A 20,092-nucleotide genomic window follows, 5' to 3' on the forward strand; every position below is an offset into this window, starting at 1 on the left:
GGCAGCCCTAGACGAGCTTCAAACTGGAGTCGACAGCGCGCGACATGTCCATGGGAGCTCCACCGACCGACCCGCGTCGTCAAGGTCCCCAGCCTGACGCGGCGCTCCAGCACCCGAAGCAACTGCAGAGTGCCGTTTTCGATGCGGTGAGGCGGCGTGCCAAAACGTCGTACGTGGTGAGCGCGCGCATCTCCCCCGCGCCGCGCCCACGCACAAGAGCTGCCTGTCGCGACCGCGGCGCACACGTCCCTCGCAGAACACACGCCGAAGCGCCGCAGAAAAAACTAGCTTCGGCAGAGGTGCAGATCCTGCAGGCGCCAATTACCTATTTCTGCGGGCCGCGTCGCATTAGCGGCGCCCGGCCGTGTCGACCCCCCGGTGGCTTTTTCGTGGCTTGGCCCAAAAGGGGCAAGGCATCCGCAGGCCGGAAGAGCCTCCCTTGTACCGAGCCTCGATCCGTTTTACGTCATGGTAACCGAGCATTGTCGCGCATCGTGGGCGGCACCAACGGGTCCGGCTGGCTCAGGGGGTGCTTACCGGCCAGCGTGTCGATGGCAGCATGCCCAGAGATCGTCAAGGGAGCCGCGCTGGAGAGGTAGACCAAAAGGCAGGCTGGTAGGTACTTGGAAAAGCGTGACTCGGCCCGGCCGATCGGAGGTAGCGGCGTGGCGAGTCGACTAACACGGAAGAGGGCGGCGATGCTCGAGTCAAAACTCTGTGCCTCTGCAGCACAGGGCCACGCCACCCGCAGCCGCAGCCCACAGCCCCCCGCCAGCGCGCTCCGGATCCGCGCGATGTGCTTCCCGCCGTGCTTCCCGCCGTTGGTACCCTGTTGTTGCTGTCAAAGGCTGGGCAGGTTGACGAGGTGAGAGGCCCGGCCTGGGTGCAAGCTGCCACGACGATGATCCGGCGCAGCGGCTTGCAGTCGTGATGCCGGACATGGCCATCAAGGCAAACTCTCCTCATGCTCGCGGCATGAAGCAGTCCGCATAGGCGGCCCCCAACGGAACGCGGGTGCTCGGCTGCAGACACAGATAAACACGGCAGGTTCTCCTCCTCGGCTCTGCCCCTGAATGCCCTCGCCTCCACCGCCGCGTACCGTCACACGCAGCCGTCAACGTTACCCCAGACGGATGTCGGCCTGCTCCTCATCAGGCCAACATCCGGGGAAGCCCTCGCAAGGTTTGCTGTCTTTTCCAGGTCGCCTAGTTCCGCCCGCCCATGGCGAGGCATGCACGCCGCGTGGTGGGCGCCTCGATATGGCTTGACCTAGCGCGCGCAACCCGCCACGGGTTCCTCGACGCCATCCAACGCCGCCCGCAGATTTTTCGCTACGTCTAGCCGAACGTTACTCGGCGTCTTTTACGTAGTATAAAATCTCATTGTTATTGGCAAGGGGAGGGGGCCCCCCAATAAATAAACGTCTTCTCCGGGATCCAGGTCCTTAAATTTTTTTTGTTCGAGAAAATCCCTGGCCCACTCGCTCCAGTCGCCTCTCGTACGACGACCACATATTCCGGAGCTAGGGAAGCATCTGACTCGGGGCCGGCCATCAGGTCACCGCACCTCTGTGACTCCGACTCTTTTCCTGCCGCCCTTGCTTAAGGAAACCTGCCCTTTTATTTTCCTCTTCCTCCACATTCCCCGGATTGGTGCCAGGTTTTCGTTCTTCCCCCGACCCCATAGCCAGCAACTATGGGCAGCGCCGACAAGTCAAAGAGCGCAGCGTCGCAAGACCCCGAGCGGGTGGGCGAGTCTCCCGCGCTGGCGGCCACGGAGTGCAAGGACGTGGCGAGCGCCCACGACGCGCCCCACGATGCCGTCTTTGGCGAGATCACGGAGGATGGGCCCAATTACCGCAGCGTGCGTGCCCTGCGCGAGCCCTCCCGATGCTCTAGACACTGACTCTCTCGCAGCTCGGCTGGCTGGGTACCGTTGCCCTCATGATGAAGACACAGATTGGCCTTGGCGTCCTGTCGATACCGTCGGCCTTTGACGCATTGGGGCTGATCCCGGGGCTGATCTGTCTCATCATCGTTGCTTGCATCACCACATGGTCGACCTACATCATCGGCGTCTTCAAGAGCCGCCACCCTGAAGTCTACAGCATCGACGACGCCGGAGGCTTAATGTTTGGTCGCATCGGGCGTGAGACACTGGGCGCTGCGTTTTGCATCCGTGAGTGCCTTATCCTATGGAAGTCCCCTGCTGCAGACACCTCTGACAATCGCAGTGTGGATCTTTGCCGCCGGCTCAGGTATGCTGGGCATATCCATCGGCCTCAATGCCGTCTCGACCCATGGTGCTTGCACCGCCATCTTCGTCGCCGTCGCCGCCATCATCGGCTTCATGTTTGGCAGCATCCGCACGCTGGGCCGCATCAGCTGGCTGGCCTGGATCGGCCTGACGTGCATCATGATTTCCAGTTCGTGGCCCTCCCTATGCTTGATGGCGAACCTGGCACGGCTAACCATTCGAACAGTCTTTACCGTCACCATTGCCGTCGGCCTTCAGGACCGACCGGCTGCCGCGCCGCAAGAGGGCCCCTGGTCGTCCAACTACAAGCTCTTCAAGAACCCGTCCTTCACCGAGGCCATCTCGGCCGTGTCGACTCTCGTCTTCGCCTACGCCGGCACACCGGCCTTTTTCTCCATCGTGGCCGAGATGCGCGACCCCCAGCAGTACACCAAGGCGGTGCTCGTCTGCCAGTCCGGCGCGACCATTACATATATTGTCATCGGCACCGTCGTCTACTACTTTTGCGGCTCGTATGTGGCGTCGCCCGCGCTCGGCTCTGCAGGCGTTTTGGTCAAGAAGGTGGCGTACGGCCTCGCGCTTCCCGGTCTCATTGTCACTACCATCCTCGTCATTCATGTAAGCCGCGTCTGCCCCGTTCGAAACCCAAAGTAGACTGTGCCCATGCTAACTGCGTGTAGCTGCCTGCCAAGTACATCTTTGTGCGCATCCTCCGCGGATCCGTCCACCTGACGGCCAACGGCATCATCCACTGGTCGGTCTGGCTGGGCTGCACGTTTGGCACCACCCTCATCGCCTACCTCATCGCGAGCGCCATCCCCGTCTTCAACGGCCTCGTCGCCCTCATCGGCGCCCTCCTCGGCACGTTTCTGTGCTTCCAGCCGATGGGCTGCATGTGGCTGTACGACAACTGGAGCAAGGGCAAGAAGGAGCGGTCGCTCCAGTGGAAGCTCATGGTGTGCTTTAGCGTCTTTGTCGTCGTCTCCGGCACGTTCCTGATGATTGCGGGAACGTACGGCTCCGTCGTCGGCGTGATTGACTCGTACAAAAAGTCGGGCGGCTCTGGCGGGTGGACGTGCAAAGACAACTCGAATTCCGTGTGATTTTGGCGAGCGTTGGCGTTGAGCAAAACATGAACGATACAGGCGGCGTTTTTGGGGTACTTTTTGCATTGCGGAGCCTACATAGACACGACTGGCGATGAAGATAATCCTGGAGGCTTACAGTCTTCATTCCTACGCATCTACAACTAGACACCTCCCTTGAGCGATGGTGACTGGGCTTGCCGGTTGCAGAGCTCAATGCTCGCAGCATTGACAAAGAAAGCCTGGGCACATGCATCATGCAAATTCGATCACTCATGCTGCGTGATTGAGCTTCATGGCTGCGACGCAGCAAGCTTCTACCTGCGACATCGGAGGGCCCCACCGCAGCCCAGAGCTCCCGGGGGATCCGGTCGGACATACGACGACGATGGCGGCGTGGTGTGACGGGCGAGTCCGGGGACGGCTCGTTCCCCGATAAAATTGCCCGACTGAGCGGAGCGTGAGCGGGCTGCTGTGGGGCCGGTGCGGGGCCGAGTCCCGCCGTGTTGCCTGATGGGCCCGATCGGACATTTGCTTCTGCACAGAGACGTCAACTCTAAAGCGATTGCTGGCAATCTGCTACGAATTTGATATCGAAGGGGCGTCGGCCAGAATTTACTTATGATTACGGTGCCCCCGCGACCAGCGATGAACCAGTGGAGTTCGTGGCGTGAACAACCCCCGCACACTACAGCGGTGCCTGCAACGGCTACGTTGACTACCGTCAGCTTAACCGGCAGTAGAGGCCAGCCCTGACTACCGATACGCCCAAGCCCCCGCCATGTTCCAGCCTCAGATCAGCATCGCGGGCTGCAGAGTGCGAAACATGAGGGGAAACCAACAGATCGTCGCCATGACGGTCGTTTCTCGGTATTTCGGCGTCGCGGCGGCGTCGTGAGGGGCATGGCGTTGGCTGGGCGTTGTCGCGGCGCTATATCACAAGCCACCTCCACCGTCCCCTCAACAGCCAGCGTACACCTCCCCCTCTCGACTTGTCGTATCCCGGATCCAACACCGGCCGTGCAGAATCATCATGACTCCCTCGCAGATAAGTCGCAACAAAAAGTACGCATCCACCGCAGCGCTCCTGTGCTCGGCGGTGGCAGCCGCCGTCTTCATCGCTCGCCTGCGACGAAAGGCCCTGACGGAACGCCCCATCCCGCTGCACCCCAGCATCGACTCGGGCCTGAAGCTCGGCTCCAAGGACTTCAAGGGCGGGCGTCTGCGCTGCCACTGCGCGTCGGAAAAGGTCGAGGTGCAGCTCGCCAGCAACGTCAGCCACAACCACATCTGCGGCTGCTCCAAGTGCTGGAAGCCCGACGGCGCGCTATTCTCGGTCATTGCGGTCATCCCGCGGGACCAGCTCACCGTGGCGGCCAACGGCCACAAGCTGCGCGTCGTGGACGAGGAGGCTACGATTCGGCGGCACGCGTGCTCGTCGTGCGGCGTGCACATGTACGGCCGCATCGACAAGGAGCATCCGTTCCGGGGGCTGGACTTTGTGCACGTCGAGCTGTCGCGGGACGTGGGCTGGCAGGAGCCGCAGTTTGCGGCGTTTGTGTCGTCGGTCATTGAGCAGGGGTTTCCGCCGGAGGAGATGGGTCGGGTGCGTGCGCGGTTTCGCGCGTTGGGGCTGGAGACGTATGATGCGCTGTCGCCGCCGTTGATGGATCTGATTGCGAGTTGGACGTTTCAGCAGACTGCACGAGCTGCGGCTTGAGATTCGTTACCGGTTCGCCGGCTAGCGCTATGTTCACTGTTGCTGGTATCCTGACAAAGGGACCGAAACTGTAGAATTCGTTGAGAAGCGTCTCTACATGCAGGTTCATACTCGCTTGATGACTTTGTGGTCGATATGGCGTCAGTGCCTACAGCAATGAGATGTGTGCAGATCATGTGCCCGTGGTTGGAACCGGCTGTATGCAGCACCTAACGGAGGAGCACGAAGGTGTCAGAAACGGCCTTTCTCCCTCTACAGCACGGATGCGCACAGGGGTAATCCTCAGAGCGCAAACAGGCCCCGAGGTGCCCCCTCGCAAAATGATACAAAGATTTGAGCGGGTATGATCCAAGACCGTTGCACGGGTAATGGGAGGGCAGAGGGTTCCCCGCCCATACACCCTCCGTGCATGCCTCAGGTAAATCTCTTGATCCTATCTAGCGCCTTTTGGACCAGCCCGGGCGCCTTTGTGGTATTTTGGTGCTCCGCCCTGGATATACGTTCCTGGGGGCCGCCGCTGGGAGCACCGATGGCGCCCCCTTTCCAGAGCGGATTGTGAGGGGCATTGGAGCAGCACACCGGCCGCGCACCAGGCGCAAAGGTCTCGGGTCCCAGTGCAAGTACCCTAGCCTTGCGGTTGCCAAACCCTTCGCCCCAGTTCTCTGTTGCATGGTACACGCAAAAGACTCTGTTGTCGCCGGCGTCCGGGCTGAGTAGAAAGCTAGCATGGCCCGGCGCGTACGGCCCCGGCATCGACTGGTCGTTGATGAGCAGCGGGATGGGCCGCTTCTCCCAGGACTTGGGATCCAGGGGGTCCGCGTTGGGCGCGACAAGCCGCAGCAGGCCCAGCTTGTACTCGCTTGTGAAGCTGGCGTGCCCCGAGTACACGATGCCCGTGAATGCGCCGTCGGGCAAACTGAGCCATGTCGGCCCCTCGTTGATGCCGCGCGACCCGCCGTCGAAGCGCTCCCACGGCTGGTCGGGGGTTGATATCCGCACAGGCGGGAGGATGGACGCGTCAATGACCTCCTCGGGCGAGACCATCTGCGTGACATATAGGTCTTGCTGCGTATCTGAACTGTCGCCGGGCGGCCACCCGGACCAGCAGATGTACAGGTCCTGGCCGTTGGGGCTAAAGACTGTGGCGTCGATGCTAAACTGCTCGGGCATGCCTTTCAGGGGGCCGAGAAACTCCCACGCCGACTGCTCCATGGGGTCCTCATGTGTTGACCGGAGGACGATGGTGCGGTGGCCCTTGTTGCCGACGCCGGGCTGCGATGCCGTGGCGTAAATGTACCACACGCCGTTGAGCCAGTGCAGCTCGGGCGCCCAGATGTCGGCAGCCCAGCGCGAGCCTTGCTCCGGCTGCCAGACGACAGTCTTTTGCGCACTAAAAAAGTCCTCCATCAACGGAGACTGCCATATCTCGATGCGGTTGGCGAGCGTAAAGGTGAGGTAGAAGACGCCATTGGCCTGGATCATCCAGGGGTCTGGGGTGTCGATGTTGGCGATGACCTTGTTGGACATTTTTGACGGCTGGCGATTGCTTGCACACGTGAAAAGTTGAGCGCCTGGGCGATACGTCTGGTTTGGCGTATCTCTCTATATAAGCACAGAGACATGAGACACGGCAACGCGTCAGCTTGGCGCTCTTCAATGGAGACTGCTCCGCTTAATCATTGGTCGACGATCACCGCCGTTTATGCGGTCACGTGGCGGCGCGATGCTCATCCGTGGGTTGGATGCTGGGATGAGTAGTGATGGACGAAGCTGTAGGCGTTCGCGATGGGTCACCGCGCTTGAGTACCGTCATCGTGATCCGGGCTTGCGGGGACGAGCCGGACGGCGTGGGGCGGTTGGGCCGACAGACTGTCCGTGGCCGTCTGGGCCCGCGCGGTCCACCTCTGCGCTGAGCTTGGGATTTTGGCCGATGGTGGACTGGCCGTTCGAGAGGTCGTGGCCATCAGATTCTCGACGGGCCGACATAAGGGGGACTGGACGGACGGAAGGCGGAGGGGATCGATGGCACTCGATGGCGTGCTGCTGGGCAAAGAAGAGCGCTCACCGCTCCGAAGCCGGAAGCGACCTCGTTTGCGCAATACCATGCAAATCGAGCGCCATTGACTAACCATCCGTGCCCACCGGTTCTCCGCCTCCATTACGGAGTACATCTTCGTTGGAACCTGTCAAGCCTGTGCGGTCAGGGAATCAAGAGACCAGCTCCGGAAGGGTCCCTCGCCCCACCAACTCCCAGTGCTTTTCCTATGCCCCCCCCCCCGCTTCCCCAGCGGACTTGATCGTCAATCGGCGCCGAACAGGCGCAACGTCGAGGCGCTAAAGCCCACGAGGGTGTTGTTGGTCGGGGTCAAGCGCGCGTGGGGGACGGGAAGGGCGACGGCTGCTATTCCCGTGCCGCGCCGCTTTCGATCGACTGCCCGTTCCCATCGTCGACTTTTTCAGTACGCAATTCTTGAGCCTTCACCAGCAAGGCCCAAGCCAGCCGTCGGCTCGCAATGGCGCCTTGTAGCGGCGGTGACGGCGAGAGAGGGCGCGCTGGAGCCATCGAGGGTCCCCCGTCTGAGCCCATTGCAGCTAGCAGCCTGGCATTGGACAAGAGTGAATGCCCCTTGCACTTTGGCCGTGTCCGAAGATGGACGTGTACAATCATTGGTATGCCGACCTGACCACCCGCGTAACCTCAAATCTCTTGTCTACAGCCCTCCTTTAGAACAGGAGATAGGACGGACGCAAGGCTCACCATTGTCCTCTAGTCAGCGTCATGACGGCCATCGTCGCCTTCTGCTCGTCTATCCACACCGCGGCCATCACCGCCGTTGCCAACGACCTCGACTGTTCCATCACCGTCTCGACCCTCGGCGTGAGCACGTTTCTGATAGGCTTCGCCTCTGGGCCGTTGCTATTCGCTCCGCTGTCCGAGATGTACGGGCGCAACCCCATCTACCGCATCACGTTTCTCCTCTTTGCCGTCTTCAACCTCGGATGCGCCCTTTCGCCCAACATTGCGTCGCTCCTGGTGTTTCGATTCCTCTGCGGCTTCTTTGGCTCTCCGACCGGTGAGTCAACTGGCCCCCGGGAAAGCGGGATACGATCTAAGGGCATCGATAGTCACCAACTCGGGCGGATCGATATCCGATCTTTGGCCGCCGAGTCATCGCTCTGTGCCTCTGGCCATGTTTATAGCCGGCAGCTTCATAGGGCCAGTCACGAGCCCCATTGCCGGCGGCTTTCTCACAGAGTATACGTCGTGGAGATGGTGAACGCTCATGCCCTTCAACATCGCGATCCCACGCAGCTCTCCCAAACGCTGACACTTCGACAGGAACTTTTGGCTCGTGGTCATGATGAGCGGAACAGTTTACGTCCTCATGTTTCTCTTTCTACCCGAGACCTATCAGCCGCGGCTGCTGCAGGAAAAGGCGACCAGGCTTGGTATCAACGCCTCGCAACCAGGCCTGAGTGAAATGCTCCGCACCAGTCTCACGCGACCCATCGCCATGTTCCTCACGGAGCCCATTCTCTTCCTCCTGTCCCTTTACTTGGCCTTTTTGTACGGCATTCTGTATCTGGACTTTACCGCGTACCCGTTTGTCTTTGTGCAGACGAGGCAGTGGGACGCCGCCCAGGCAAGCCTCTCGTTCCTAGGTGACATCTCCCCTCTCCCCATCAGCCCTCTCTTCGGCCGCCTTCATCCCAGCCTATCGCAGTTCCATTGTTCCATCCTTCTACCTGTACTGGCGTGCTGATGATGGCCAGGCATCGGCGCTGGAATGGCCATTGCGACCGTCGCATCGCCATATATCAATCGCGTCTACGCACACTATACTGAGAAATGGGGCGAGCCAAGGCCGGAAGCGCGTCTTCCTCATCTCGTTTTGCTGTCATGGCTCATTCCCGTCGGCCTATTCTGGTTCGCCTGGACGTCCACACCATCGATTCACTGGGCGAGCTGCATAGTCGCCGGCATCCCCTTTGGCATAGGATTTGTAACCTTGATCCTGGGAATCACCTCCTATCTAATTGATTGCTACGGGCGATACTCTGCGAGCGCGCTCGCAGCAAACGCCATCCTTCGAGCGCTTTTCGGTGCTGCCTTTCCGCTCTTCGCCCGCCAAATGTATGACACTTTGGGGTCGGCTTGGTCGACCTCGATTCTGGGCTTCTTTGCCGTGGCCATGGCCCCCATGCCGTACATATTCCTCAGGTTTGGCCCGAGCATCCGAGCTAGGTCGAGGTTCCATCAGAGGACGCTCCAAGAAGAAGGGATGCAGGTAGGCGGGACTTCTGGTCTCTCCGAGTGAACATTGAACGGGAGACGGCAACCTCGATTGCCCTTTACAGCAACGACACCAATTTGACGACCAATTTAGAAGACGACGACGGCACTAGAGAAAAGTGGTAGAATCAGCCACCGGGGAGTCGGAGGGGAAGGGAGCCCGGCTGTGCACGACCTGGAGTTACGATGATGGATGAATACTCGAGCTGAAATTTCGGGTTGCACGAGCTGACGAGGCGTGACGGCTTCACTTGACCTGCATCTGCTGCAGGATTTGACGGGCGACAATCACATGAGACATGACCATGACAGCGAATGATGAGTCGGGCAACACCACCTGGCAATGTTGAGCAACGTCGTGGGGTATACGACAGGGGTGGAGTGCGTGTACTGCGGCCTCGTCCTCTGTGAAACAAGCCGATAATGCGCGATGCTGTTTCACAATGTTTCACACAATCTGGTGGAGTGAGATCTAGATTAGAATCTGTCGGCTGGCGTTGATGGCTTTGTGGCTGTTGGTCGACGCCTCACCGCGCTGATCGCTGCAGGGAACAAGTGATGGAACCCGCTCCGAAGGCCTGGACTGCCTGAGCCCGATGGTGACATGGAATCTTGAGTTGCCTGCTGTCACGTCGGAGTCCTGTCACCTGTGTTATATTGGTCTCATCCTCATCGGGCACATTCTGGCCGAACATGAGGTTACATGGCAGGCCAGGTGTGAATCCTTCGACGACGCCCAACCGTGGAAGCGAGGCAATTAGTTGCCAGGGTCCAGCGCCACAGCAGCGCGTCGCCCTCTCCATCGAGCATCACCCGCCGCCATCTTCTCCGCAGCCGATTGCAGGGGTGGCCCCCCAAGTCTCCGCAGTGGCTCCGTGGGCAGCACCACTTCTTGCGGAGAATGGGCGCGGAAGCTCGACCTTCCGAAATTCACATGGCTGCACACAGGCCGGCCAAGTCGCAGAACAGCCACGCCCGAATGGGCTCTCGGCCGGCATCGCGCTATCGTGCTTGGAGGAATCTGACGGCACGACATGCAGCGCCCTTCGGTCCATTCACAGCGCAAGGCCGCCCAGCCCTACGGCCACGGGTTGCCAGTCGGCCTGCGGGCTCTGCAGGTCGCTTAGATGTTAACATGGTGAGTTGGTTGCATGCTGGTTAGCTCGTGTTGAGTCTCCGCTCCGCCAGCGCTTCCGGGACGGATCGATGACCACGGCAAATGCACATAAGCATGCCCTGTCCATCTCCGACGGCCGAGATTGTCCCTCCCTGGGCCAAGGACCATGGCTGCTTAAGCGAGGAGCATCCTGCGCGCGCCCTTTTGCCCGGCAACGACACGGACAATCTGACGCCGCCGGACTGGACTTTGAAGCTGTCAATGCTGTCAATGTCGCCACCTCGAAGCGCTATTTGAGAGACGTCGAGACTCGACACCGAGGAGCCGGTTCGCCTGACGACTGGCGACGACGACGACGCGCGATGCGAGCTTCGGTTACCACACTTCAAACGCCGACGGGACACGTATAGTGGCGGCATGGCCACCACCAACGGCGACGGCGTGCCCAGCGACGGCATGCCCGGCGGATCCGACAACGACAAGACGGACCGGGCCAGCTCCATCGACACGTCGGTCACCGCAGACAACGGCAATGGCAACGGCAACGGCAAGCGCGGCGACGAACGTCGCTTCTCCCTCTCCGGCGCCGGCAACCTCTCGCTCGCCGACGTCGAGGCCGTCGAGGTGCGCATCCGCAGCCTCTCCGTCTCGGTCAACACGTCGCCGTCATGGCTCGAGCCGACCACGTACCCGGAGCTGTTCGCCGGCGGCTTCAAGACGACGCCGCGCATCAAGGGCCTGCTGCACGCCGTCGACGCCGACCTCCAGCCCGGCACCCTCACGGCCATCATCGGCGGCAGCGGGTCCGGCAAGACGACGCTGCTCAACACCATGGCCGAGCGGGTGAGCAGCTCGCGCCTCAGCGAGGCCGGCGTCACGACCTTCAACGGCGTGGCCGGCGTGCACGGCGTGCGACACGCATACGTCATGCAGCAGGACGTCTTGCTGCCCACGCTGACGGTCCGCGAGACGCTGCAGTACTCGGCCGACCTGCGCCTCCCGCCGTCCACGTCGGCGCGCGACCGCCACCGCGTCGTCGACGAGGTCATCCGCGAGCTGGGCCTCAAGGAGTGCGCCGACACGCGCATCGGCAACACGCAGCACCGCGGGTGCTCCGGCGGCGAGAAGCGTCGCGTCAGCATCGGCGTCCAGCTGCTGGCCAACCCGTCGGTGCTGTTCCTCGACGAGCCGACGACGGGGCTCGATGCCACGAGCGCGTTTCAGCTGGTGCGCACGCTCAAGGCGCTCGCGCGCAAAGGGCGCACCGTCATCACCACGATCCACCAGCCGCGCTCTGAGATCTGGGATCTCTTTGACAACCTCATCGTGCTGTCGCGCGGGTGTCCCGTGTACTCGGGCTCCATCCCGGACTGCCTCCCCTGGTTTCGCGGGCAGGGGTTTCCTCTGCCGCCGTTTGTCAACCCGGCGGAGCACGTCATTGACATTGCGGCCGTCGACAACCGCACGCCAGAGCTGGAGCAGGAGAGCAGCGCGCGGGTCGAGGCCCTCAAGGCGGCATGGCGGGACGAGAGCGCGCACCGCTTCGAGCCGTTGCCCGCGGCGGCTGATCGTGGACACCGCAGGCGCAAGTCGGACGCGGAAAAGCACGCCAGCTTCGGGCGACAGGTGCGCGTCCTGACGGACCGGACGCTCAAGGTGACGTACCGCGACCCGCTGGGCATGGCGGCGTCCATCATGGAGGCCATCCTCATGGGCATCGTGACGGGGTACCTCTTCTTCGACCTCGGGCGCGACCAGGCAGGCATCCGCTCCCGCGAGGGCGGCCTTTACACCGCCGCCGGGCTGCAGGGCTACCTCATCCTCATCTTCGAAGTCTACCGCATGACGATTGACATTCCCACCTTTGACCGCGAGTCGTCCGAGGGCTGCGTCGACTCGCTTCCCTTTGTGCTCTCGCGCCGGCTCGCCCGCTTGCCGACCGAGGACGTGCCCGTGCCGTTCCTCTTCGCCGTCCTCGTGTACTTTATGGCCGGCTTCGACCGCGACGTGAGGAAGTTCTTTGTCTTTTTCGCGGTGACGCTCGTGAACCAGTACGTCGCCGTGACGTGCGCCATGGTCTGCGTCACGGCCGTGAGGCACTTTGCCGGCGCCAGTCTCATCGCGAACCTCGTGTACACGCTGCAGAGCATTGCGTGCGGCATGTTTATCCAGGTCAACACGATACCAGTGTATGTGCGGTGGCTGAAATGGATCACTTATACAGTATGTCGGTCTGCGCCCGTGCCTCGATGATATGCTTCTGACAAACACAGTTCTACGCCTTTGGGGCCTACGCCGGCAACGAGTTTCAGGGCAGCTTCTACGACTGTCCCGAGCCCGGCGGGCCGGCGAACCCGGCTTGCACGCAGTACACGGGCGAGTACGTCATGGAGTCGCTCGGGTTCCCGACCGACTGGGTCGCGCGGCCCATCATCATCCTCGTGTGCTTCGTCGTCTTGTTCTGCGCCATGTCCGCGCTGGGGCTGCGCTTCCTCAAGGTCGAGATGACGATTGCCCGCTCCCGCTCGTCGGACACGGATTTGTCGGCCGGCAAGGAAAAGATGACGGCGCGGTCCATCGCCGAGGTACGCGCCATCGACCTCGGCCTCGACGGCTTTGCGCTCGCGCTGGACAAGCGCGCCGTCTCCGGCAAGAGGCTCCCGCGCAAGATGATCCTCGAGCCCGTGGACGCGACGTTCCAAGCTGGCGTGCTGAATGTCATCATGGGCCCGTCGGGCAGCGGCAAGACGTCGCTGCTCAACGCCATGGCCCTGCGGCTGCGCAACTCCATCGGCACCAAGTACCGCCCCTCGGGCAAGCTGTCGTTTAACGGCGCCGTGCCCTCCGACTCGGTCATCCGCTCCGTGTGCTCCTACGTGTGCCAAGACGACGACGCGCTGCTCCCGTCGCTGACGGTCCGCGAGACGCTGCGCTTCGCTGCCGGTCTACGGCTGCCGTCGTTTATGAGCAGCGAGGAAAAGTATCGTCGCGCGGAAGAGGTGCTGCTGAAGATGGGCCTCAAGGACTGCGCCAACAACCTCATTGGCAGCGACATGATCAAGGGCATATCAGGGGGTGAGAAGCGCCGCGTATCCATCGCCGTGCAGGTTCTTACGGACCCGCGCATACTGCTGCTCGACGAGCCGACCTCGGGCCTCGACGCCTTCACCGCGAGCTCCATCATGGAGGTGCTGCAGGGACTCGCCAACGAAGGGCGCACGCTCATCCTGACGATCCACCAGGCGCGGTCGGATCTCTTTAAGCATTTCGGAAACGTGCTGCTCCTGGCGCGCGGGGGTGCGCCCGTCTACGCAGGTCCGGCGCGCGACATGCTGCCCTACTTTGGGCGGTTCGGATATGAATGCCCGACGCACACGAACCCGGCCGACTTTGCGCTCGACATGATCACCATCGACCTGCAGCAGGACGACCGCGAGGCAGAGAGCCGCGAGCGCGTGCAGAAGCTGATTGCGCAGTGGAACGAAGGCGCGGGCGAGGGGCCGGCAGAGAAGATTGTTGAGCGTCTGCCTGAGATTCAGGAGGCGGAGGAGCCGGACGAGAAGCCATCGCCGGCGCTGGAAACGGGCGAAAAGGCGCCTGCCATGCTCGACGGCGCCGCCGGACCCAACAAGCCGGCATCCCCCCGTCGGTCGTTCAACAAGGCCAGCCTCTCCACGCCCGCCGAGCTGGGCGCCCTCGTCCGCAAGCGCGCCCCCTTGCACGTCGCGCTGCCGCTGCTCCTGCGCCGCGCGGCCATCAACACGCGCCGACAGCCGCAGCTGGTCCTCGCGCGGACGATGCAGGTGGTGGGCCTGGCGGCGGTATTTGCGCTCTTCTTCGCGCCGCTGGGCAACGACTTCTACTCGGTGCAGAACCGCATGGGCTTCGTGCAGGAGCTGGGCGCCTTTTACTTTGTGGGCATGCTGCAGAACGTGGCCGTGTACCCGAGCGAGCGGGACGTGTTTTACCGCGAGGACGACGACGGCGTGTACGGCGTGGACGCCTTCCTCGCGAGCTACACCATCCTCGAGGTGCCGTTTGAGATCCTCAGCTGCCTCGTGTTCGGCGTGCTGGCCGCCATCGCGGTGGGCCTGCCGCGCACGGCGACCATGTACTTTGTGTGCGTCTTTGCCTGCTTCGGCGTGGTGTCGTGCGGCGAGAGCCTGGGCATCATGTTCAACACGCTGTTTGGGCACACGGGCTTCGCCGTCAACATCATGGGCATCTTCCTGTCCGTGGCCAACGGCATGGCCGGCGTCCTGTCCATCGACATGCCGCCCCTGTTCCGCGCCGTCAACTACCTCTCGCCGATCCGCTACGCGACGCGTGCCGTGGCGCCGTACTCGCTCCGCGGCGTCAAGTTTACGTGCACGGCCGCGCAGCGCCTGCCCGACGGGAGCTGTCCCATCTACACGGGCGAGGAGGTCCTGTCGCTGTACAAGTTTGACGAGGACCCGGTCGTCAACGTGGCGGCCATGGCGGCCTGCGTCGTTGTGTACCGCCTGCTGGCGTGGCTGCTGCTCAAGCTGATGAGGGCGCGCTGGAGGGACAAGAAGGCCAAGGACAAGCATGGCGGCAAGTAAGACTAGAACATTCACTGCCTTGCAGCAATAAAAAGCAAATCATTCTCGCGCAAGTCGCGGTTCGCGTGGCCCACTGCAACTGTCTGTCACCCGTTTGTGAATCGTGGGGATCCGGACCAAGCTCCGTAGCGCGGCGGGAACAATGGCCCGCGTCGCGAGATCTGGGCATGGTAGGCGCGATCTGGCAAGGTTCTGGATCAAGCTTTTGGACGGCGCATCGAGGGACCCGTTTCCAGCGCGTTGGCGCCGACCATGTCTCACCCAGCGCCAGGAACGGCGACGGCGTGGTGTGGCCGCTTCTATGACGTGAGACAATTGGCTCCTCCCGGAAACGTCACCACTCTGAGGATGAATCGGGATGCAGCTCACACGACGGGAAAGGCTATCGGCGTTCCCCAGCGCCCAGCCGCATGTAAATAAATAAAACGCGTCCGGCCGAAGGAGGTGCGGCGCCTGCGCCGACGTCTGAAGCTTGATCTGTTCATCAATTGCCCGTGATCCGCGCCAGCTCCGAAGTCCTGACTACCCCTGATCCCAAAGCTCAATCAAACAGAAGCCAAAATGAAGGACAACAACACCGTCATCGAAGAGTTCAACGAGGTCGTCAACATGACGGCCCAGGAGCTCGAAAAGTGGCTCAAGTCGGACGACTCGCAGAGCGCCGGGTGGCCCAAGGACGAGAGCGGCGACGCCGACGGCGAGTCGATCGGGCACGACAGCGGGCGCCAGATTGTCGAGATTCTCAAGGCGAACCCGGACAAGGAGCCCGACAAGTACACCGACGACCAGATTCAGCACATGCGCAAGGTGGTCTCGTACTGGTAAGTGCAGTCATGTTGTGTTGCATGGTGTGCGCGCAGTACACTGCGAACAGATGATCGGGGGGGTTGGAGCGTGTTCATGAGCGGCAGGCTAACGTGCGAACCGTGCAGCAAGCGACACCTCGCGCAGGAGGAAAAGGCCAACGATGAAAAGTCGGCCGACGAGGTCAAAAAGACCAAGTCGTACGCGTCTCTCAAGAACTGGGGCCACGACCCGCTCAAGAAGCGGCAGGGCAACAGCAAGTCCACCGGCGGCTCCAAGGACGACGGGGGCGAGGAGGACAAGGACGACGACAAGCAGGCCGGAGACAAGCGCAAGGCGCCCGCGGACAAGGAAGAAGAGGACAAGAATGATTCGGGGCCAAACAAGAAGCGCGAGACTGAAAAGGGCGAGTCCACCAACGGCGACGACAAGGCCGAGGGCAAGGAGAACGACAAGGACGGAGACGAGGATGAGTCCAAGGCCGACGGCGAGGCCAAGAAGACCTCTGGGGATAAGAGCGACGAGAAGAAGAGCGGCGGCAAGGGAGCCGAGAACGGCCCCGAGGTGGGCGAAACCGTGAGCTGGAACTGGGGCAACGGCCAACCCGAGGGCAAGGTCCTGGATGTCAAGGACGAAAAGTGAGTATTCTCACCGATGTACAAGTTCAGCGAACTGACTTGACCACCAGGACGACCATCACGACCAAGCGCGGCAACGAAGTCTCTCGCGACGGCGACCCCGAGGACCCGGCCGTGGTGCTGGACACGGGCAAGTCCAAGGCCATCAAGTCTGCGCACGAGCTCAACGACTAGACTGGGCTGGAGCGGCAGGCTGGCGCCATTCGGTGTTTGAACTTGATGTGATGTATCCTCGGCGTCTAGGTTTGGTTTGGTTTGCTTCTGAGGTTTGCGTCTGGGTCTTGGGCTTGCGGAGGTGGTCGCGCGACGCGGACCTAGCATCTAAGAGCCAGATGTCTGTCTCTGTCGATCAAGACTCGTAAAATGCGAAAAGATGCAGGTTCATATCAGGATTCTCGCGGCACTTGCGTGTCTGAATCGTGCCGCTTTCCGTGCGTTCGCCCAGGTAATGATGCATTCGCTCGAGGCTCAACGTGTGGTCTTCAGTGGTACCGTGGCACGCGCACCACTATTCGCGAAAGGGCGTGCTAGGCTGATGAGTAGATTGCACAGAGATATCCAAAGTGCAACGCGATCGATGTGGTCAATGTGGCGATGACCCGGTCCTGGCCATGCTCTTTGATTCTTCACCAGGAATTGCCCGCCACGCCAACGTCCGTCGTCGTCGCCGTCCAGATATTTCCAGGGACGGGCGAGCGAGGCCATTGCATCTGGCGAGTATCAAACTGCTTCGCCGCTTCGTCGCCGTCCATCTCTCTGCCCAGGCCGCTCGCTCTTGATATGGCGAGGATGTGGTCCATACCGTCTAGCCCATCTAAAGGCACGTCGGCCTTGACCAACCTCGCAGCCAAGGCGTACATTGTTGATGCATGCGCCGTCTGCGACTCGTCCCTCTGAGCGTCCCACTGCGCCTGTGCCTCCTCGCCGACCTTGCAGCGGGCGATCCATGGGAACAGCCGGGTCTGGTACAGAAACGTGACAAAGTCTGGAGCCGGGACGCACGGCTCCGGCGACGTCCAGCACATGGCGTGCGCCCACAGATACTGACCGGGGTGCCGGTGTCGCAGCGGGTAGTTGATTTCGTCAGTCATGAGGTCCAGATCGTACGCAACCACGATGCCGGGTAGATTGGTGCCTTCCCAGGGCCACATGATGATTTCTTGACAGCCCAGAATCGTGGCAAGCGCTTTGCCGAGTATGAAGCTTTTTTGGTCAGACATGGCAATGATTCGAGGCACGACAATGTCTTGCTGCTTCAGAATGCATGCGAGACGGCGAATGCCCTCCAGGCACAGCTCGTCCGAGTCGTGGACCCACGAATACCGCCCGTTCATGCCCTCGTCGAAGCCGTCAGGGGAGACGTGAAGCAGTATCCCGCCGTTCAGGACATAGTTCCAGCCGCGCAGGTCCCTCTTGTCCAGCGTAGACACGTCTTTGACCGCGTCTGCGCGCTGCAGCACCGCGCTGATGCGGCTCTCAAGAAACGTGCGCCCCGCATCGTCGCCGCGCTCTCGCGAGAGGAATGGATGTAGGCGTCTTGCCGGCTCCAGGTCGCCGCAGAGGATCGAGAGCCACGCCAATTGGTAGGCGAGGTAAAAGTTGCCCTCCACCTGGTCTAGCCGACTGCGCAGGTACGGGAGAGCCGCCTCGTAGTTGTTGTCTCGCTCCAGAGACGACACGAGCTCTTCCACAAGCGTGGCGTTCTCCGGCGCGAGGGTGAGGGCCCGTGAAAAGACTGTAGCAGCCGCGCCGTTGTCGCCCGTCTCCACGAGCTGGTACGCCAGGTGATATAGCGCCCCTGGGCTGTCTGGCATCTCAGCGGCCTGCTGGGCCACGTGGAGCTTGTCCTCGTTGGCGATAAACTGCTGCTTGATGCGTGAGATGAGAGACAGAGCGTGGGCGAAGACGTCGGCAAAGTCGTTGATTTCAGACGGATATTTCAGAGCCAGCCGCAAGTCGTTGGCTGCGGCGGCGGCGTTGCCGGCATTGATCTTGGTTTCGGCCTCGTCAAGAAAGTTGCGCACCCCGTCAATGTGCACAGCTTCGTTCTCGCGTGCCTGCGGACGTGGCCACATGCTGCGCAGGTCGCCCGAGGGGCGATGCGGTTCGCCAGCAGCGACGTCGTCTCTTTCTGACTCCATTTCCGGGTGAGGGAGAGGCGACTGGCTGACGCTTCAATTGCTTCCAAAAGCGTGCCGATGATTCCAGGCGAAGAACACGTCGGTGCCATGGGTTCATGGCCATATTGTCTCGTATACCGTATTCCGTATATCGTGCTTAGGAAGCTCGCTGAGAGAGGAATTGTGTGACGGCCAAGCCCGTGGGTCCCGTCGCTGAAGAATCGTTGCATACGGCCTGTGGCGGCAGGAGCACCCCACTGTCGGATTCCATCGCACTGGCCGCCCCCTCTGCCATGGCGCCAGCTGTGGCCATGGATAATTACAGCCTGTTCGCCTTCTTGTCTGCACAACCGCCCGTTTGCCGTCTTCATCTCCACGAGCATCTGCATACTGCATCGTCATCGTTACCAGGCTCCGCACTCATCATCATGGGCTCCGTGCAGGCATTTGACGATTTTGTATCGACCCTGGACACCCTCTTCAACGATGGCCGATAGGACGAGTCCAATCGCCGGATCCAGCTGGCCATCGCCGCCAATGCGCTACGCTACGGCCCAGACGGTATTCTGGTGCTGGAGTTGAAGGCCATGCTCGGCCACAACTACCGACGCCAAAGGCGCTTCAGAGAAGCCAAGGAGCTCGACACTGTCGTCCTCGCCAAGCGAAGAGAGCTTTTCGGCAATGACCATAGCAGCATCGCCAGGAGCCTCCACAATCTGGCCCTCGACCTCAAAGGGCTAGGGGAGACGGACGAATCTCTGGACCTGCAGGAGGAGGCCGTGGCCATTCTCTTTCAGGCAGACGGTGCAGAGGCGCCCTCGACGTTGACCAGGGTGAACGATCTGGCTTCCATGTACGCCGACGCTGGACACCTTGAAGACGCTGCTGAGCTGCACGAGAAAGTCGTTGATGTGCGCACCCGCGTCCTCGGCGAGGCCCACATAGACACCATCATGTCAATGACCCTGCTTGGCTCGGACTACCGTGACATGGGCCAACGGGGCAAGGCGTTGCGTTGGCAGTCAAAGGCCATGGCCCTCGCCAGGAGGCACCTGGGCCGGCTGCACGACACGTCCATCACGTGCATCGCCAACATGGCCATGACCTGGACAAGGTCTGGTCGCCGCCTCGAGGCCCAGGCGATGCTCGAGGCGACAAAACGCGCTTGGCTGGAATCCTGCCAGTGGACCACGCCTATGCCTCTTCCCCTCATGAACGGTTTGGCTGTGGAGTACTATCACGCCGGAAGACTTAAGGACGCAAAGGACTTGTTGGAGCAATGCCACACGTTCAACAGCCAGGTCTTGGGGCCCCATCATCCCACGACTCGCAACACCCACCAGACCCTTCAGTGGATTCTACGAAGCATGGCAGTGCCGCAAAGGGCGCAGAGTGTCTAATGGCGACATGGGCGGAGGTCGGCGGACGCCAAGGATCCCCGTTCTGAAGTATCCATAGTCCATAGCGAGGCGGTG

The 20,092-nt window shown here is 61.6% G+C and overlaps 8 protein-coding genes across 8 annotated transcripts; 6 read left to right on the plus strand and 2 right to left on the minus strand.

Annotated features, from left to right (window-relative positions):
- Positions 1-1,695: 1,695 nt before the first annotated feature.
- PLICBS_005445 (uncharacterized protein) lies at positions 1,696-3,359 on the plus strand (the record flags this gene model as incomplete). The annotated part of the gene is made up of 5 exons (XM_018319128.2): positions 1,696-1,863; positions 1,917-2,178; positions 2,234-2,425; positions 2,483-2,874; positions 2,937-3,359. The coding sequence occupies 5 exons, from the start codon at positions 1,696-1,698 to the stop codon at positions 3,357-3,359; spliced, it is 1,437 nt and encodes a 478-aa protein (XP_018181602.2).
- A 1,015-nt stretch (positions 3,360-4,374) lies between these two features.
- On the plus strand, positions 4,375-5,061 carry PLICBS_005446 (uncharacterized protein; the record flags this gene model as incomplete). The annotated part of the gene is made up of 1 exon (XM_018319129.2): positions 4,375-5,061. The coding sequence occupies one exon, from the start codon at positions 4,375-4,377 to the stop codon at positions 5,059-5,061; it is 687 nt and encodes a 228-aa protein (XP_018181603.2).
- A 414-nt stretch (positions 5,062-5,475) lies between these two features.
- Positions 5,476-6,588, minus strand: PLICBS_005447 (uncharacterized protein; the record flags this gene model as incomplete). Its single annotated transcript, XM_018319130.2, has 1 exon — positions 5,476-6,588. The coding sequence occupies one exon, from the start codon at positions 6,586-6,588 to the stop codon at positions 5,476-5,478; it is 1,113 nt and encodes a 370-aa protein (XP_018181604.2).
- A 1,252-nt stretch (positions 6,589-7,840) lies between these two features.
- Positions 7,841-8,825, plus strand: PLICBS_005448 (uncharacterized protein; the record flags this gene model as incomplete). Its single annotated transcript, XM_065600719.1, has 3 exons — positions 7,841-8,135; positions 8,188-8,335; positions 8,402-8,825. The coding sequence occupies 3 exons, from the start codon at positions 7,841-7,843 to the stop codon at positions 8,823-8,825; spliced, it is 867 nt and encodes a 288-aa protein (XP_065456791.1).
- A 2,064-nt stretch (positions 8,826-10,889) lies between these two features.
- Positions 10,890-15,055, plus strand: PLICBS_005449 (uncharacterized protein; the record flags this gene model as incomplete). The annotated part of the gene is made up of 2 exons (XM_018319132.2): positions 10,890-12,695; positions 12,746-15,055. The coding sequence occupies 2 exons, from the start codon at positions 10,890-10,892 to the stop codon at positions 15,053-15,055; spliced, it is 4,116 nt and encodes a 1,371-aa protein (XP_018181606.2).
- Positions 15,056-15,616: 561 nt separating this feature from the next.
- PLICBS_005450 (uncharacterized protein) lies at positions 15,617-16,671 on the plus strand (the record flags this gene model as incomplete). The annotated part of the gene is made up of 3 exons (XM_018319133.2): positions 15,617-15,876; positions 15,988-16,497; positions 16,548-16,671. The coding sequence occupies 3 exons, from the start codon at positions 15,617-15,619 to the stop codon at positions 16,669-16,671; spliced, it is 894 nt and encodes a 297-aa protein (XP_018181607.2).
- Positions 16,672-17,123: 452 nt separating this feature from the next.
- PLICBS_005451 (uncharacterized protein) lies at positions 17,124-18,638 on the minus strand (the record flags this gene model as incomplete). The annotated part of the gene is made up of 1 exon (XM_018319134.2): positions 17,124-18,638. The coding sequence occupies one exon, from the start codon at positions 18,636-18,638 to the stop codon at positions 17,124-17,126; it is 1,515 nt and encodes a 504-aa protein (XP_018181608.2).
- A 407-nt stretch (positions 18,639-19,045) lies between these two features.
- On the plus strand, positions 19,046-20,017 carry PLICBS_005452 (uncharacterized protein; the record flags this gene model as incomplete). Its single annotated transcript, XM_065600720.1, has 2 exons — positions 19,046-19,075; positions 19,115-20,017. 2 exons carry the CDS (start codon positions 19,046-19,048, stop codon positions 20,015-20,017), a joined length of 933 nt encoding a protein of 310 aa, XP_065456792.1.
- Between the last annotated feature and the right edge of the window lie 75 nt (positions 20,018-20,092).

This window comes from Purpureocillium lilacinum, assembly GCF_023168085.1.
Source record: "Purpureocillium lilacinum CBS 284.36 DNA, scaffold_4, whole genome shotgun sequence".
NCBI classification, from domain to species: domain Eukaryota; kingdom Fungi; phylum Ascomycota; class Sordariomycetes; order Hypocreales; family Ophiocordycipitaceae; genus Purpureocillium; species Purpureocillium lilacinum.